Here is an 18659-nt window from a genome sequence, read left to right on the forward strand (position 1 = left end):
TTTCACGTAAAAAGTAGTGGAAATAAGCTGGGTTTTAACCTTTTGCAAATCACCGCCAGCATATTAGTAGTATTACAGATGACCCCATTTTCTAAATGGAAAAAAAAGAAATTAACTTTGTATTAACTAACCACCAGATTAATAATAATAATAAGTTCCCAAAGTAGTACAAGCGAAAGAAGAAAAAGCTTAATTTTAACATTACAACGAAGAGGAGTAGATGAATTGGTAATCTCAATAAATCAGACTCAAATATGAAGACAGAAGAAGTCAATAATTACCCTACTGAACCTGACATACCTGATAAAAAGTAAATAAAGACATCTCCTTTCACGTTCCAACTGGAAAAAGCATCATTCTTACCATCCTTTTTTTTTTTTATCTATCTACAGACTAGAGGATTGGATTACACTCCAATAGTTTATTTAAATCGATCCATCGATCGATCGATTGATCAAGCAGTGGCCAGTGGCCAGTGGGTTTGCTACTATTATTATAGGAAGTATCCTAAACGGATAACAACTCCCAAACGACCCAACCCCATGCACCCCCCCCCCCCTCCCCCCCAGTTGTCGCTTTGTCAGATACTCCCCCCACAAGGCCCCAACCTCCCCATCCAAAATTTAGAGGACCACTTCACTTCACTTCCATATGTTATCAAACTAATAATATCTTACAATTGCCGATTTGACATTATACTCCATACTACTAATATTACTACTACTCTGCTGAGTAATATTCCGGCACAAAAAATAAAAGAAAAAACTAAATATTAAGTGGGGAAAAAGAGAAAAATAATAAATTAAAAAGAAGAAGAAGAAGAAGAAATTTAAAACAATAAGAACCCTATCATCTACTACTACTGGTACTAGTGAGACGTGGCATCTTGTGAGCTGTAGATGGGAACTTATGGCTATGGAATAGTGAACCAGCGGCGGCACTCTTCTCCCTTTGGATCTCCAACCTCCTCTTCCTCGCCTGGGCTGACATGGCAGCCTTGTACGCGCTCTGCTGTTCCCAGTCCCACACCGGATCCTCCTCCTCTTCCTCCTCCTCCTCCTCCTCCGGGCTCGAGTTCAAATCGAACTCCACCCTCCCAGACGTCCGATCCACCGCCGACGGCCCGATCCGCAGCTCCACCGACGGGCCCCACCGCCCTCCCCCGGGCTCCACCCCCGACTATAACAAAGGCTCTCTCAGGTAAATAAATCCCAAATCCTCCCCCAAAAAAAGAAAAAAAAAAAGAACCGAAAAGATAAGGATTAATAATAATTATTATTAATATTATTACCTTGGATCGTTGTTGTTTTAGGAAGGAATTAATTGCTCGCAATCGCTCGCGGTTGCTTCGGTACTCCTCGATTTGCTGGAATATTAATGTCAGCAGAGGGTAAAAGGTTAAAGGGAAAAAAGAAGAGTGATTTAACGAGGGGGTTAAAAGCAAAAGGGGAGAAGACACACCCGCAGGAGATTGGCTTTTTGGTCAGATAACGAAACGACCAAGTCCTGGTGATCTTTGACCCACTGCTCAGCAACAACGATAGCGAAGAGATCAAGAAAGAGAGACCGACAGTAGATGAGAGGGAAGGAGAGGGTGGGGTTAAGGTGATGTTACCTCCTTGTGGCGCTTGGCGGTCAGCTTCGGCGGCGGACGCGGCGGGCGGAGGTCGGGCTCCTCGCTACCGCTAGGTGGGAAGGAGAGCGGCGTCGCGGGGCTGGAGGTGCCGGCGGTAGGGTTACCACCGTGGGGGGTGGATCCGTCCTTGTTGTGCTCCTCCTCGAGGGGAGGAGAGACAGAAGGGGGAGGGGGAGGAGGAGAAGGAGGAGGAGGAGGAGGAGGAGGGGTTTGGTCAGGGGTTAGGAATCTCCGCCGTCGAGCGCCCCACCGGAGGTTCCCGAGGGCGGGGCGGTGATCCGATTCGAGGACGAAAGAAGGTAATAAGTTGCTCAGCACCTCGGCCACCTCCAGCTCCACCGGAGAGAATATGGCGGCTGTGCAGCCACTAGGATACGAAGTCATCATTATACACGGCGGCAGCGGCGGTGGAGAGAGAAGAATACTAGTGTAGTTGGTGAGGCCGGTAAGGGTTACAGAGAAAGAGAGAGAGAGGGAGGAAGAGGGGATTGGAGAGAGAGAGAGAGAGGAAGGGGAGAGGAGACTTGTTGAGGTTATAAGGGAAAACCCACGGCGCACGCCTGAGCACGCGCCACGTGTCGCGAGGATGGAGATAGGTCTTGGGGCCTTTTCTTTTCTTTTTTCTATTTTTAGCCCTCTATTTGTTTCCTAAATATTGAAGAAGAGGAGGGAGTGGGGGGCGAGTGGGTGATACCGAGAGGGGGAGAGGGGAAGAGGGGGAGTGAGACGGGTTAATTCTGTCTCTCGCTTTGGTACCGTAACGGATGACACGTGTCGTCGAGCTGAGCAAGACGGCTGAACAAAAAATCTACAACCGATCGCAATAGGACATTTGGGATAATAATAATAATAATAATAATAATAATAATAGTGAATATTAGTTAGGTTAGAATTTGAATGCTGAGAGCAAATAAGCTTCATTTTTTTATTATCCTTAGGTTTTAAGTTTTGTACATCCCTCGCTCGACTCACTACTTTGAACTAAATGATATCGAGACATCGCTCTAAGTTATACGAAGCAAATCATGGAAAGTACATATGTAGTCAATGGCAAAGCTTATTTAGCTAGGTAAGATGTTTTTTAATTACTTAGAGATAATAATTGTGCTGCCCGACTAGATAAATTTCATTTGATCTCTGTAATCTAATCATTCTATGTGGTTTTCTAAACTAGAATCCATAAATGAACAGAATATAGATTAGATAATAGTAAAATCATATCCTTATTTTTGTTCTTTTCTCCTAGTATTTTTGTTCTTTTCTCCGTTATGTACCGAAGTAATCTTTTATGTTCACTATTTCTCATAATATTTCAAACTAAGATTGAAATATAGATATTTAGTTAAATATTATCTTAAAACAGATACTTGTATTTGAATGAACTAAAATTTTGAGTTATGAACCACTATTTAATTTATTGTCTAGATAAAAGGATTAGAAAGTTTAGTGGTATTCTTTGAGCTTGAACTGGAAAAATATAAATATATTTATATTCATGGCTCTTCTTTTTTTTTTTTAAATTTTATTAAATATTTTTCTTTTGGCAAATCGAATGATGAATAGATTACGCAGGGAGTATTTATTAGTTGTCGGAGTTAAAGTTTGTCATCTTCCATTATTCCCTTTCTTATTCTTTTTTCCAGAGGGGTTTTGCTGGTAAAGTATTCAACTGAATAATATAGAATTTTGAAACATAAATTTATTTATAAGTTAATTTAAAATCGATCGGTAAAATACCTCAATTTATTTATAGGTACGTGGAATAATAACTTGTAAATTAATTTAAGAATTAATGTGATGTAAAAATATTGTAACAAATAAATAAAGAGACAATAAATTAAAGTGAAATCGTTTTAGAGGGTAAAATAATTATTATATTTTGTTTTTAAATATAAAATACTGAATTGAAGGAAAGAGAACAAATAAGTAATAGTACATTAGTGAAAGAATCAAAATGGGTATTCCTTGGATTAGTAGAAATATTGGCATCGAACTAAGGATCAAAATTATCTCAAAAAAGTTGTGGTAATAATATAAAGTCTATAGAATTAGCATTAAAAGAAAGAAAGAGTGAAGGGGAAGGGGAAGGGGAAGGGGAAGGGAAAGGGAGAAGGAATTGCATCAGAGTCATGGAAGATAAGCAACAGAGCTTGCTTAATATAAAGCCTGCTTCTTTTGTTGCAAATAACATGTCATCATAGCAATTACACCCCCAAAGAGAGAGCAGTATGATAAGAAATATAAGAATAAGATCAGAGAAAGAGAGATACAAGGAAACAAGAAGACAACCTTCAGAATAATAAAAGGGAGGGAAAAAATCTTATGGAAATTTAAGAGCTTTCTTATTTTAAGAGAGGGAGGAGGATTTAGAACGGCGGCAACTCTGGGAAAGAAGTTGAAGGGGAGCACTCCTTGTGGCTTTTATAGCTTATCTGAGGGTTAGGGTTAGGGTTTTGAGTGGTTTACGGTGAGCCAGAGAGCGAAGTTTAATTAACGTGCGCTAACACATGGCTTAAATTGCATTTATTGGAAAGGCCGGTTATAATGATGTTGTTTAAGATGTTTAATCCATGGCATCTCCAAAGATGTAATTTAAATGTATATTTTTCCAAATTTTAAGGCCCGTTAAGTTTTTTTTTTTTTTAAAGGAAGTTTTTATAAAGTAAAATGTTAATAAGGTAAAAGAGTGTATAAAAATTAAGAACAAAGAGTGTTTGTGACTTGATGAAATGTAAACGAGCAATTAAATTTGAAAGAAATCCATACAGAAAGCAAGCGTTTCAAGGCAGATGTTTCATGCACGGAAAAGTATCTGCGAGACTCCAAATAGTCATCAGGAAATCCTTAAAATGATGGCAATTACTCTGGTAGTTTACAGCCTGCGCAGGAGTTATGATCGTCAATTGTTTTACGCGAGGTGGGAAAGGAAATATATGCTATCATTCCAAGTAGTTGCCACTTTCAAAATGGCGTAATGCCAGAACAAGAAGAACTACCTGCACTATCCCTAGATACAAATACTATACAAACGAATGAACAGAGAAATATACCCATGATTCGATAGGCAATCAGTTCCCTTGGAGACCATGGCTATATTTTTGGCTAAAATTTGAAGGAATAGCAGGAGCAATATGCTACACTCATCTTGCAATCTTAGAGCTGCTTCCTTTCTCCAAACTAACTAGTCCTGGCTACTTCAATTTTTTCCAATTGACCTTCTATGATCGGCACCAAAATCAGGCTATGGTTCAAAACAACTTGAAGGAATGTACTGTTGATCGTCTTGCTATTGTTGCTGAGGTATGGCATCGTTGCAGTACTTTTTGAAATTCAAGCACTCGTCGACCAGAAATTCGCTGCAATCTTAACATAGTTAAAAGTTTTTCAAAGCAATAATCAAAAGGAAACCGGCATGACACTTACAAGATGCGTTCAACCATCTGCGATTGGTCCCATCTAGGGCTCCATGGATAATCATTTAAAGGAGGTGACATAACAGGTGTGCCTTGAGAATTGAAATGCTGCACATGAAAGCAAAAAACGAACTATTGATTCTCTGTAGTAAAAGGAAAGATAAATATTGAATTAAGGGACTTTAAGATATCATGTAGGACTGATCTTATTTCGGTCTATTCAGAGTTGTTTGGACTTGTGAAAGCAAGTTTAATTCTACACTACGTGCAAAACGAACAAATTATAATGTTGGGAGCAAGCAGCAATGACCTAACTACCTGCCGTCAGCTCACTGTATATGCAATCTTTCTCAACATTTATGTATGTACAATTGTTCTAGACATGGGTATACTTCTCAGATGTTCTCCTTAGTCAACTTAGACAAATATGTGTATATGTAACTAAGGAAAATTGACCGGTGAGAAATTAACACAGATACCTGGGAACTTTGCAGTGTCAAGACAGGTTGCAGCTTAGGGAACTGAACGGGAATTGAAAAGTGAACCTGAAATTGCAACATTCAGCACACAATGTGAAATAATAGGGACTCGTCACTGTATGACTTCAAAAAAATAGATAAATGTTACAAACAATCCACCAGAAGGCAGTATCTTACAGAAAAGTATGGATAAGCTAATAATTTTAGACCCTAAAATCCATATACTCTTTCCTTCTTTCTGAACCAAGGTTCTAAATATCAATTTTGGGTTCAGAGTCGATCGCTTGGAAAAACAATATCTATCGGCCAAATCAGATGTTTCAGTATCGGACTATTTTTAAATTATATAAAAATCTAAAAATGTCATAAAATGTAGAAAAGCCCTAAAAATTAATATGAAAAAAATAACCCATCCTTCTCTCTCTCTCAGCTACTGTAGCAGCAAATATAGAGTTGCAATAGTGAGGAGAAAGAGAGATGGAAAAAGGGAAAAAGAAAACCCTAACCAAAGGAGAGAGAGAGAGAGATTAATATGGTTTTGGATCGATCCGACCCATTAGCACTAGTAAGTTTCAGGTCAGTTTTGACCCGATCTAGCTGAAACCGGCTTGAAACCAATCAAAAGGCTGGTTTCAGAGTGGGACTGATCCATTTCGGGTTCGGCTGAAACTTCAGTCTGTATTCTGAATTACCTACTGAGGTTTCACATGATTCCATGTCGATAGACCTATGTAACATCGAGAGAATGAACATGCAATAGCGTTTTTAAAGACGTAGCAGATTCTGAAAGGGGTTCCGACAAGATAGTCACTGCACTGACATGTTTGGCCATGTAGGTTAAAGATTTTCTATCAATTTCTATTTTGTGCCTGGGCAATCCATGGTCGAAACATGAGAGAAACTTCTAACTTAAATTTCACTAATATATAAAATCACTGATTTTACAAGGAATTTTGGTCACTGTTATGGTGACAGAAAGCAAAATCAGGTCTATAGAGTTCCATCATGTCAGTCATTGCACTGACATGATTGAGTGCCCAGAGTCATTGCACAATGTAGGCTGACAATCTCATATCAACTTCTGAATTCTGAATGGGAGCCAGAGTAACCGAGAAAGGATTTATAAGATTAACTGGGAAATTGGTCTCCCAGTTTATTAGTTATAACTATGTCTACTACATATACACATACACTATTAAGACATGTAACTATGTTATATGTTCCTAACTGTCACTCTCTTACCACCTTAAACACTTGACAGAAAAGGTCAAATGAACAACAAACATATTGTTATGCCCTTCACAGTAATCTATCTAATCCAGAAGGCAACATGCCATTAATGTTGGGCATTATAGAGGAAGTGGAAAGTTGTGTGACATACCAGAAAAGTAAAAACCCCAGAGACAGCAAGCACCGTGACCCTCCGACAGAAAACCTGATGTGTGAATTGGATCATAGTCATTATAGAGGAAATAGACAAGAATTTTAAAACCAGAATTTCCAAAGACTGACCGGATCAGCTTCTATAGGACGTCCAAAATGAGGAGCTAAAGCCTCGATAAAACGTCTTCTAGCACCAATAGATGCAACTGCCTCAACAACCTTTGACATGGTTCAATAAGTTATTTAGAAGATTAGCTATATAGATAACTTTAACATTTATAATGAATGAGTGGAGATCATTGCTTTCAATTTTCTATTTGGATCAATGAATGACATTACAGATGCTATTGTTTTTTTAAACACAGAAATAAACTGACCTGCATTTTAAGATTATCTTCTAAAGTTGGAAGATACTCTGCCATGCACCTTTATATAATCACAGCATAGAGAAAATGATTATTTTCAAAACATCAGCCAATGGGGAAAAAGCCAAAAAGTTATGTATTAGAATTAGTAGCCCACAAAAGGGAGAGCAGTAAATGTTTATATAAAGAGAAGAAATACACAGCATTGATCAGGCTATTTATCAAATTGACTTACATCCCATCTAGCCATGACGGGAGTTTGACATCTTCTATAGAGAATAGTGCCTTCAGATCTGAAGTTGAAACTAATTTAATTCGTGGGGCAGGAGGAATGGAGGAATAACTTCTGCTAACAGGAAAAACAACCTGCATGATGCAATAATCAAAATATAAAAATAATTTAGATGAATGCATTCATCAATAAATTAATCTATCAAGACATCCAATAATTACTAAATTGTGAAAGAACCTATTTCAGAAGGATTATTCCTAATCTATTTTGGAATCCTTCATTAGGTGGTGTTGAAATATAGAAAATTTCCATAGAAGGGAACCTCATATTTAATTATAAGATTGCAAATTTTTAAACTGGTCATGTTGCAAAGGATGGAATAAACATAAATAGAGATTCCTTAGAATGAAATCTATCCATTAGTTACAGTGCTACACAATTTAAACTCGGAAGCGCAAGGTTAAAACTGAGACTTAGGAAGAGGAGTAAGGTAAAGAACTTGATTGAGTAAAACACAAAAGAATGAAACTTATTACTACTTATAAAATATCATTCAAAACTTTACTTATTAAGAGGACCATAAAAGAGAGAAGTTGTCAAAGTGAGCAATTGATTTTCTCACCAAAGAGAGAAGAGAGGCAGCAAACGTAGAATGAAGACCGTGTTCCCCAAAATTGTCTAAATAATTCCAACTTGCAATTTTGAACCAGAATGCCAATATCAAAATCCTAGCTGAATGTCTAAATCCATAGCTTAAAAACAAGACTTAAACACTGGATGACAAACTTCTGGATATTTTTCAAGAAAATTGTGAAGGAAATTGAACCAATTTATTGCTGCTGTAACTAACCATTCATTCCTTCTCAAAAGATAGAGGCATACTTTCTGTCAGGATTTATGTGCCAACTCATTGTCTATATGAACAGCTTGAGTATACCTATTTAGGGCATCTACTGTAGCATATGTGAGTTCAATTTAATAATTCAAATAAGTACTTCATTGCATCTCTAAATGAAATATCTAATGTGTCGGTTAAACATACTAGACCAAGAGAAAACCTGTAAATGTATACTTTGTTGATGCTTCCAAGGGCAACCATGCACCATTTTATTGAAGTCCAGATCCAATAGAGGTACAGCAAATTTCACCTCCTCTGGCTATATGTGAATATAAAAGTAAGTCAAATGTAGAAGCATAAAAAACAGAGAATGATAATGCATTTTTTTTTATATTAGAAAAATTGATAGCTTGGACCTTCAAAGAGCTTACTCTATCAGGTAACGAAACCATGCCGACTTCAATCCCCTGTTGCATATAAGAAAGTTAGGCATACTATTTCTCATTAGTTGTCACACTTAAGTAAAAGAAAATATCTGTACGAACCAGAAATAAACTGAGAAATTCAGAATATAAGACAAAACTTTGGTGCATATTATAATATAGCAATGTTTCTGAGATAGATGGTTAATGCTAAGGGATGCTTATTTCTAATGGCCCAATCTGCAAAACCGTCACTTGTCAAGGAAATTACAAACTAATTAAATTATGCTCTAAAATTTCCCCTTGTTTAGCCAAATTTAACAAATTATTTTCTACTTCTACTTGGCAAAATAATCACTGACTAGCTAACATTATTACCTTAATCGTATCCAATTATCAATGGAAATCCTAGACATTTTCACATTTCAAAATCACCAAAAAACTTTCACTTTACGGTCGCTTTCTTATAACAATGAAAGAAGCACGGGAGCTTTACCTTCCTAGAAAGAGCGGTGCTCATCTCAAACTTTAATCTCGCGTCGTCAAGCTCCCCTACTCGCTTCTTCTGGTAATGCATGTACAACTCCCTGCAACCAAAGCATCAGTCAGCAACTCAAATTCGCTTCTTTGACGACGCTGCGGCATCTCAAAGAGCACGCACCTCAGCTCATGAACGAGAGCCAGCAACCTCGAGGGATCTTTGCTGTCCCAATCTACCAAACAGCTCTTAACCATCCGCCCCTCCTCCTCCCCTCCCCCGTCGCCGCCGCCTCCGGAGACGATGAGCAGAGGGTTGAATCCCTCTTCCTCCGCCGCAAACACGAAATCCGGGGCGATCGAGGGGAAAAGGGCGTTATAGATCACGTCCCCTGCAATTAGATGGGCATCGGAAGAATTCGCACAACAAGTCAGGAATTCGGAGAATACGAATGAGGTCAGCGCTTACACTTGACGTAATCGAGGCAGAAGGGGATGAGGAGAGTGAATCGATCGGAGTAGCGGCCGTTCTTGCAACCGGACCAGATCTGATCGACCTGCGAAGAAAACAGAATAGGATTCAAAATTGTGGGAGAAGGGGGCGAGGGGGAGGGAGAAGAGAGACGGTGATGGCGATGAGTACTTTGATTGGAAGAGGGGAATGGGAGAGGAGATAGCTGAGCTGCGCGGCGATGAGAGGAGCGAGAGGCGGATCCGAGGCCATGGCCGACGCGAGGAGAAGGCTGGGTTTACGAAGCGGGGGGAGTCGTCGACTCGTCGTGGCTGGTTGGATCTAATATTTGGTCTGCTCACTGTTGCATGGGTCCGAACGATACTGGTTTGGTTTGGATTTGGATTTGGATTCGGACTTCTTCGTGAGCTAAACAATCCCAAGGTCTAATCGACCAACCATTCCCATAATGGGGATTTTTTCCTTAATAATTCAAGAGTTTATAGACTATAAGCTGGTTCATATGTTATAATTTAGTTAGGCAACCAAGTCTAAGTCTAGTGGCCGTGAATAAATATTTAAGCTCGATTGACTTGAAAAGTTCGGCCCACCTGATAATTATCTCTATTGGCGATTCAATATTATTACTAAAATATAACAAATTCTGGTTGTTTTGTAGTTGAGGTAATATTAGTCCCCAGTTAATACTATGAATAAATTACAAATCACCTCCTTATAATTATGCCTAAAATTAAATTATCAGACTTTTAATTTGTACCTCTTTGTTTTCCTTGTGATTTTACATTAATGTGATACTAGATGGCTGGCAAAGGAGCCATCAAAAATACTGTAGCACCATACTATATAAAAGGAAAATGATATGTACGAAAAAAATTATTATTAGGTACAAAGCAATTTTCCCACAGAAAGTGATATTCTTGTTCAGTAAATTTTAATTCCCTAATAATTATCTTATTATTTGAACAACTATTAATTTTATATTTTAAGATGATAAAGACATTTTATTCTATAATAAAAGTATTTAAAAATAGTTAGGATTTGAGGCTTGCATTTTTATGTAAGAGAGGATAAAAGGGGGAGCAAAAAGTATTTCGATGTAACTTTGAGGAATAAAATATGATAAGTAATTTAATAGAAGAAAGGCAATTATGATATTTTTAATGTTTATTTTGGCAGAAAAGAATAATCTCTTTAAGGATTTTTTTTTAAAAAAAATTAGAATCTTTTTCCTTCAGTTTGGCAGACAATTTTCATAAATTATAACTGGGTCAAAGTAATAAAAATAAAATTCACTAAGTAGTTTGATTTTAAGCATAATCATAAGGGTAATTTATTATTTACTCTTAGTATCATCAATAGATAGAGATAAGAATGAATCATAATTACGATAAATACGTTTGGTTTTATATGACATTGGAAATGACCCAGTGCGCTAATTTACACACTTATATGTACAAAAGTGAATAAATATGAGGAAAAGAATAAGCAAAAGGGGACCTCCCTCTCATTTGCCTGCAGGCTGCAGCGCTCTAAACCTTTGGAGATATATTTATAATCCATTTGGTGAAGAAGGTAGAATTAATCTGAACTCCGTAGTGTTACAAAGTAGTCGTCGTCAATGTTCTTTATTGGATCGTCGCTACCAATGCTGATGTACCAAGATATCGAACCTGTATAGAATTGCAAGTTAATAGCTTAGAAACTTCAAATTATATACTTCTCGAGAAAGAAAGAGAGAAAAGCTTATCTAGATTACCTGCTGCAGAAGCTACCTCTTGTTCTCTAGCTATATGCAATAAGATTGTCCCAGAAAGGATTGTTATAAGTCCACAGAATTCAGAAGCTATACTGCTTATGGTTTGACCAGACCAATCCTACAACCACAAGAAGATGGATAGATGTAAACTTTAATCAAATAATTTAAATTACTTATAAGAAACAGAGATGCGAACGTAGATAGATGGCTACCTTAAACATTATGGCACTTGCCACTATTGTAAGAGTGGTGAACATGACATAGTAAATTGGGGAAACAATTGCCGTGTTGAAGGTATCCAGTGCCTGAGGAAGGTGAAAGTCTGAAAGATAAGTTTCAGCATACTGCAGAAATTTCTGGTATTCATCAAATGATCAGATCATGTGGAAACGCTTCACAAACTGTATCACATCATCTATCAGTTAATCCTAAGGATTTCTTATGTCTTGAAGCTTTGTAAGAAGTTAGCAGCCCAAAGAAAACTCAGCAATCACATAAAATGCATTTCACAAACAGCATAACCATGAAAATGCCATTGATGTAATAGAGAACGAAGAGATTTGCAGAGTTTAAATATGAGAGTACAGGATTACCACCTAAATGATTGTTAAATAATATATACTATACAATGCAGTGCAATATCAGCTATTATTTGCAACTTCCCTGTTTAATATCTTGTTCAGGTCTTGGGCCCAAGCAATTAATAAGTTAGTTCTCTAATTAAAGAGTGGGAAAAGGACACTCCCTGTATCTAATTATCAAGAGTATTCGCACTTTTTATGCAGAAGCCTAGACTAACAAAATCAAAATATTCTGAGGAATTCCATTTACACGGTTCGAAAGATATGACCCTCAAATTCAAATCGGCAGGCAAATTGAATGATTCAGATAATATTGATCTTAACTATAAAATCAGGTGACGACCAGATAATTTAAGAGACGAATTTACAAAGAGGAGAAGATGAGGCGGGGGGTAGTAGAGGCTATTGCACAGACCTTGTTCAGGTAATTCAATTGCGAGATGACACAGATGACAGCAACAGTGACAAAAAGCCATGTCTGGGGATAAGCAACCTGACTTATTCCTTCTAGAGTAAGTTTTATCGCAACTCCAATGGCCTTTATGCTAACGACCTGTGAGACACCAAGAAAATTAATTTAAATTGAGGTTCTGCTACTCAAATAACAGAATATTCAACCATGCTTGTGGAAGTACAACAATCAAGTGTGACCGTGTATTTTTAGGGAAAACATTGTGCTGTTTACCGTTAATGAACCCATTAAAGAGCAGATGCCTAGATAAATCAAGATGTTTGTCTGTCCATATCGAGGTTCAAAATGTAACACCAGTGCCACTACAAGTGATAATGTGATTCCTGCATATACCAAAAATGCTGCCAACATATAGAAGTAATTTGAAGTTAGTAAAGAATATGCAATAAACAACATATCTATAAAGCCACAATTCATTATCTTACCAGGTTGAGTGGCTAGCTTCCAAATTTCTTCTACAGAGCTTGGTGTTTGCTCTTGAGGTGCATGTATAACGATAACGACTGAACCAACGATGCAAGATACACACCCAAGAATGCCAAGCTTCTGTAATCGTTCCTTCAGCATGAAGTGTGCTAAAACAGCACTGTTCAGTTAAGCAAACATATATGGTCATAAAAATCTATTATGAAAAAGAAGTTATGATAGGAAGTCTAGACCGCACGAAACAAAATGCTTCTCCAATTTTACCTGACAATAATACTCAATGCACCAAGAGGAGTCACAAGAACTGCTGGAGCAAAGACATAAGCTACAAAATTTGCCACCTCACCAACCAGCACTATTAGTCAGGATACACCAGAACATACATTAGTTAAGGACCTCATGAATATATCTTCTAGTCAACTATGCAAAAGTAGCTTACTTGTAATCATTCCAGCCCACCATAGTGGTTCTAGTAGGTACGTGTATCCTCCAACACCTAATTAAAAAGAAAATTAAATTTTAAGTAACAATACGAAGGGTAAACAGGAGAATGAAAATGTTCAATGTGCAAGAAGGAAAAAAGTGATCAGAATAATTTGTATCAAGTACAGCTATACCAGTACGCCATGACATCCAAATATCCTCTATCAGCAGTACCAGTATTGCCAATATGCTTATTATGCATATTGTTTGTCCACCTCCAAATCCTAGCATGGAGAAAGTTTTTGCATGTTTTTCATGTTTCTTTGATTCTTTCAATAGCATTTTGTACCTTGTCCATATATAAATGTGCATGTCCACGCAGACAAAAACAGACACATAAAAGCACATGTCAAAATATGCAAATTTATGTATTTCTAATTGTTTAAATCCTGCCAAATCTACTTTCTTTTGGTGCATTTCTAACTTACTGATCTGATGCTTGTAATATATAATAGCCTCTTTAATCCCTATAGTTCCTTCAAATGATATTCAAAGTAATATCAGCATAATTTCTCATGCTATAATAATCACTTGTCAAACCAAAAAAATCTCAATGTCAGCCTGATATCTCTTATTTCAAGCATGTAGTTACCTTTACTCCTATGAAATTCTGGGATATGAATTCTGCTCAAGATTACTGCTCCTCCAAGGTCATGCTCACTTGAAACACCGATTGTCTTTCAGAATTCCCAACGTAATGTCTAGTGATAGTTTCTAGTACACTGCTTAAGTCCATAAATTCCCCACTATGTTGTTTCAATACTCATCAACTCTCAAGCCCTGTTTTGATTAAATGAGCTGGAAAAATTACTACGACTAACTACATTTCTCTAAATTAATACCATAACAATGTCGCTCAATCATATGCTTAGTGATCACCAAGAATTCATATACATTCTTGACTTTCTCAGTCGTGACTAATTAAGACCTCAAACCGCTAGAATTGGTAACATAACCGATCCTTTTACTCATACCTCGACACCATCAGTAGAAGAAGTAGAAAATTGAAAAGAAAAAAACAAAAGAGAAAGATCCAAGAGATAGAATTGAGGTAAAACGAGATCTAGGGTTTTCCAATTTCTATTCGCACCTGCGCGGGTCCCAGAATTCCCAGCTCGCTTGAGTCCCTTCTTCTTCAGGATAAAGCTAGCCCCGATGAATGCGCTCGATACCACGGCGAGGATAAGTCCCTTGGAATTATCCGAAACCTCCATTCCTCAAGATCTACCTCTCTCTCTCTCTCTCCCTCTCCCTCTCCCTCTCGCTTTGATCTTTCTTACAAAGGGAACCAGAACATAAAAGGGAATCGAGAGAGAGAGGAGAGAGAGATCGAATTCCCCCCTCTCCCACCACCAAATTTGAACTGAAGAAAGAGGAAATCTTTGAGCGGGAGGGGAGGGAATTCGCCTTGCGTCGTCTTCCTTGACTGGGGCCCAGAGGAGAGAGAGAGCGAGGAAGAAAGAGGCCGGCGGGATCCGGAGCTCGAGATGGCGCTTCCTGTCGTGGATCGGGATTGGAGGAACAAGAGGAGGGGGAGAGCTCGGGTGGATCTGGGTGGAATCACGCGCCAATTGGCGCAATCTTCGGGTCAAAAGCGTGGAGGTGGGCCCGGGAAGCAATGAGACTGGTCGCGTGCATACGGATTGTGATTTTTGGTCCGACAAATCTACTGCGGCTGCCTGCTATCCCATAAATTATTAACTTATATAGTAACATCTATACGGCCTTATTTGATTTGAGACTAACTCTCAAATTTGATTAGTTTATCGTATTTTTTATTTTTTTATTTCTTTAATATTTTTAATTAAATATTTAAATATATATATATATATATATATTTAATTATTGAACTAATTTAAGAACCCTGTTCGGGAGATCTCTAAACTCAAAGTAAACAAAGTCTATAAATTTAATTTTCTCCGTACATATTAAAATTAATATTAAATAAATTATTCACTATATATATATATATATATATATATATATATTAAAAAATAGATTGATGCAAACCAAGTCATATCGAATCACATCAAAGGGAGATTGAGCTTAATGGATTGAGTCTAATTATCTTATTTGGTTATTTTGTTTAGTTAGAGTCTTAGCAGGTTATGAATTTATTTAATTAGCTAAATCTCGCAATTTCAAAAAAATATTTATAGAATATTCTATACATATCTAAATAATATCAAAATAATTGGATAAGCTCACCAACCTCTAGATCTACAACTTTTATATTTATGACTTCTCCGGTTATTTTGTTCTGATTTTAACTTAGTTATTGTTTTTTGAAGATTTGTTAGAGTTGTATGAGGATGATGATCTTGTTATTGGAATTCGATTTGCCATTTATCTCATTTTCTACTTGTCTTTAGCCATTGGCACCCTCTCCTACCTCCCTTCTCCTATCGTGCAAGTCTTTGGTCGGCCTCTTCCAACTTCTAATCACCCTCTTCCATAATAACTTCTCCCCCCTTCATACCAAGAACTAAACCTAGCATCCATCTAGCCACTGGAGGGCTATCAAGCTAGAATCTAAGCTTTAGAACCGTTGCGGATTGGATTAGGTCGGTTCGTAACATAGATAGTATTTTTAATTAGCATTATAGCTTATGAGCTTGATAAAATAAAATTGTTGTCAAATGTCCGGCTAAGTTTTGATTGTATCAGTTTAAATTTTATAGTTTTTTATGCTCATGCAATATAATTAAAGTAGTCGTAGGATGTATATGATCGATATTTTGATGTATATCCTATGGAATTTATACTCCGTGCGGATTCCATTGCTTAGAAATTTAAAATATTTAAGCTATTTAAGAAAAACATTTTGTGATTATATTTTATGCAAAAGTATTTTTAAAGTTAAGAAAAAAAATCCTTGAGAATAAGAGGTCAGTTACAAACGTAGGATATTATTTATAAATTTCCCTTAAAACATTATTGGCATGATGGGTTGCCTACGAAGAGATCCAAATTCAAATTCAAATTCAAAATAAAATAATAGAAATTTAGTAGATTTAATCCTCGTGTCACTGGATGACCACCTTAGTGGTCATACATGATTAGTGTTCCTGGACTTAAACTCATCCAATATACTTCCAAACCTAAGCATTTAATTCTCCTAACCAAATTATAATTCTTAGAATTTTCTCATCATAATTAAATTACAAAATGGCCAAACTATCAATATCACCCTTAAAAGTTAAATCATAATATATGGCATGCGGATTAAATGGTGAATTGATTTAGATAGCATAAGAGTAAAGTTTCTGAAAGAAAAGTATGTAAGTCAAAATCGGCCCAAATCAGAGTGGCGTAAATTGTAATTTCTCTATCACGGTCAAGTTCTAATCTGGCAGCTTCGATCTACTAATATTATTCTTCTTAGTATCATACCAGTCCACACATATATATATATATATATACAGAGAGAGAGAGAGTTAGATTTATTTTAGTCGTAAGTGGTCATAATATATTAATAAATTTTTTGTCAAATTGTGATCTACCCCCTATATTTTTACTATTTATAAATCAAATCCTATTAATTTAGAAAACATATGCAAAAAATACTCTACGATACATCAGTTAGTTAAACTTAACTAACATCTGAATTAAATTAACTACACTAAAATAAATCATACTAAGGATTTTTTTAATTATCTTAGAAATAAATATATATATTTAATGAAATATCTTCACCATGCTAGTCTAAATCTGACCCAGAGTATTTTTCTCACATACTTATTAAATTATAGAGCTCGATTTATACATAGTGAAAATATAGGGTGTAAATCTTAATTATATTAAAAGGAAGGGTGTTATATAAAAAATTTCATATATTAATATACAACATCCCTGATCTTTAAAGCTGACGAAGTGATTCATACAAACGAACCTCCCATGACGATCGGAGGTAGGCATTTTCCTTTGTCCACACTCTCAGGCAATTCCTTGTCAAACTTGGCATGTTTTTAATTTTAAATTAATGCCACATTGTGACCCATATCTTCTGGATGATACCAAAAGGGAGTTTTTGACTGCCCCATTATATAATATATATATTTTAAATAAATTATTACTTAAATTTATTATCAAATAGGGTTTAATAACCTAACAAAAATACTGTTTAATTTAGTATTTTTATCGTCAAAAGTTTAAAGAGTTTATATACATAAAACGTTAATGAGTTTAGTGTTTTAGGATCAGAAAGAAAATGCTGAACTTATTAGAACTACAGTGTGACTACAGTGTTTAATGAGTAGTCAATTTTGATGCAAATATTAGTAACATGACTAGTTTAGTCAAAAACTCATATTAGTATTATGTCATCTCAGGTTGACCATAGTATCATCGCGTCATCCATCCATGGATAATGGATTGGATCCCCGAGTTGACTAGAATTACAGAATTAGCAAGGCCTGCCGACTTCCCGGCGTTAGCATCTATGTCGCCATGATTCGATTCCCACGTCAGCTTAAGGTTTTTAAAAACATAACCAAGTCGGCGGCGGGCGGATCGCCTACAGCCTCAGCTGCCGCGACTTCGCTCTGGGACCAATCAGTAGACGCCAAGAAATCGGCCGCAGGAATCTCCTACATCCGCGGGTGTGGAGTTTTTGACCAAAATGGGCATTCTCATAAATTGAGTCACCTCATATTCTAAACAGGAAATTAATCAACATTTTCTATATAAGAGTACAGAAATTGGAAGATAATATCCTAATTTATATCTATTTATTAATTAAATAAATCAGAGATAAGTTAGAGAGGTTTCTTATATTATTATAAGTTTTCTCTGTATTTACTGAGCTCATTTGTTTATAGTTTACTTATCAAAAATATTTAATAAACACACATAAGTAGCTATTTTAAGGTTAAAGTATAAAATATTTTATCAATAACTTTTTATCTCACATATAAAATAAGATGAATTTCTTGTGCATAAATATTGGAACATAATAATAGTTAGCTTTTAAACTATATTTTAATAATTTATAAAACAAAAAATAGTTTTATCATAAATTATAATCGATTTATAATTAACAGAATATTATTTTTAAAAGAGCTCAATAATTTCTGTAGCAATTATGATAAATGAAGTGGCAATTACGTAAAATCCTCAACAAAAAAAAAGAAGAGCTCGAGCCTCGAGGACGTGACAACTACGATTTACGACGACTTTGGCGTCCACGGTCGTCGCATAATTCTTCTCGGGCCCCGCTATGGCG

The 18659-nt window shown here is 36.4% G+C and overlaps 3 protein-coding genes across 3 annotated transcripts; all 3 read right to left on the reverse strand.

The window, feature by feature from the left end:
* Positions 1 to 671: 671 nt before the first annotated feature.
* LOC140770338 (uncharacterized) lies at positions 672 to 2243 on the reverse strand. The gene is made up of 4 exons (XM_073111488.1): positions 1616 to 2243; positions 1462 to 1524; positions 1292 to 1366; positions 672 to 1179 (listed from the first exon to the last, which is right to left on the reverse strand). Exons 1-4 carry the CDS (start codon positions 2021 to 2023, stop codon positions 850 to 852), a joined length of 876 nt encoding a protein of 291 aa, XP_072967589.1. The 5' UTR covers positions 2024 to 2243; the 3' UTR covers positions 672 to 849.
* Positions 2244 to 4554: 2311 nt separating this feature from the next.
* On the reverse strand, positions 4555 to 10219 carry LOC140771414 (uncharacterized). The gene is made up of 13 exons (XM_073112951.1): positions 9889 to 10219; positions 9715 to 9802; positions 9430 to 9637; positions 9265 to 9355; positions 8778 to 8813; positions 8567 to 8665; positions 7512 to 7642; positions 7289 to 7337; positions 7041 to 7130; positions 6910 to 6963; positions 5529 to 5594; positions 5060 to 5157; positions 4555 to 4992 (listed from the first exon to the last, which is right to left on the reverse strand). The coding sequence occupies exons 1-13, from the start codon at positions 9967 to 9969 to the stop codon at positions 4923 to 4925; spliced, it is 1161 nt and encodes a 386-aa protein (XP_072969052.1). The 5' UTR covers positions 9970 to 10219; the 3' UTR covers positions 4555 to 4922.
* An 860-nt stretch (positions 10220 to 11079) lies between these two features.
* Positions 11080 to 15006, reverse strand: LOC140769470 (probable magnesium transporter NIPA6). The gene is made up of 9 exons (XM_073110165.1): positions 14526 to 15006; positions 13392 to 13448; positions 13217 to 13307; positions 12952 to 13112; positions 12740 to 12867; positions 12470 to 12607; positions 11686 to 11778; positions 11474 to 11591; positions 11080 to 11387 (listed from the first exon to the last, which is right to left on the reverse strand). The coding sequence occupies exons 1-9, from the start codon at positions 14647 to 14649 to the stop codon at positions 11296 to 11298; spliced, it is 1002 nt and encodes a 333-aa protein (XP_072966266.1). The 5' UTR covers positions 14650 to 15006; the 3' UTR covers positions 11080 to 11295.
* Between the last annotated feature and the right edge of the window lie 3653 nt (positions 15007 to 18659).

The sequence above is a fragment of the Typha angustifolia genome, chromosome 11 (genome assembly GCF_048772165.1).
Source record: "Typha angustifolia cultivar Huaian chromosome 11, ASM4877216v1, whole genome shotgun sequence".
Lineage (NCBI taxonomy): Eukaryota > Viridiplantae > Streptophyta > Magnoliopsida > Poales > Typhaceae > Typha > Typha angustifolia.

Coding starts and splice junctions, on each gene's coding strand:
- LOC140770338 (XM_073111488.1), bottom strand. CDS start 2,023: ATGATGACTTCGTATCCTAGTGGCTGCACAGCCGCCATATTCTCTCCG. Junction 1,367..1,461: donor AAAAAGCCAATCTCCTGCGG/GTGTGTCTTCTC, acceptor TTAATATTCCAG/CAAATCGAGGAGTACCGAAG. Junction 1,180..1,291: donor TAAAACAACAACGATCCAAG/GTAATAATATTA, acceptor CCTTTGTTATAG/TCGGGGGTGGAGCCCGGGGG.
- LOC140771414 (XM_073112951.1), bottom strand. CDS start 9,969: ATGGCCTCGGATCCGCCTCTCGCTCCTCTCATCGCCGCGCAGCTCAGC. Junction 9,803..9,888: donor ATTCCCCTCTTCCAATCAAA/GTACTCATCGCC, acceptor TTTTCTTCGCAG/GTCGATCAGATCTGGTCCGG. Junction 8,814..9,264: donor GCACCGCTCTTTCTAGGAAG/GTAAAGCTCCCG, acceptor TATATGCAACAG/GGGATTGAAGTCGGCATGGT.
- LOC140769470 (XM_073110165.1), bottom strand. CDS start 14,649: ATGGAGGTTTCGGATAATTCCAAGGGACTTATCCTCGCCGTGGTATCG. Junction 13,449..14,525: donor GAATTCTGGGACCCGCGCAG/GTGCGAATAGAA, acceptor CTTTTTAATTAG/GTGTTGGAGGATACACGTAC. Junction 11,779..12,469: donor AATTGAATTACCTGAACAAG/GTCTGTGCAATA, acceptor CACCTTCCTCAG/GCACTGGATACCTTCAACAC.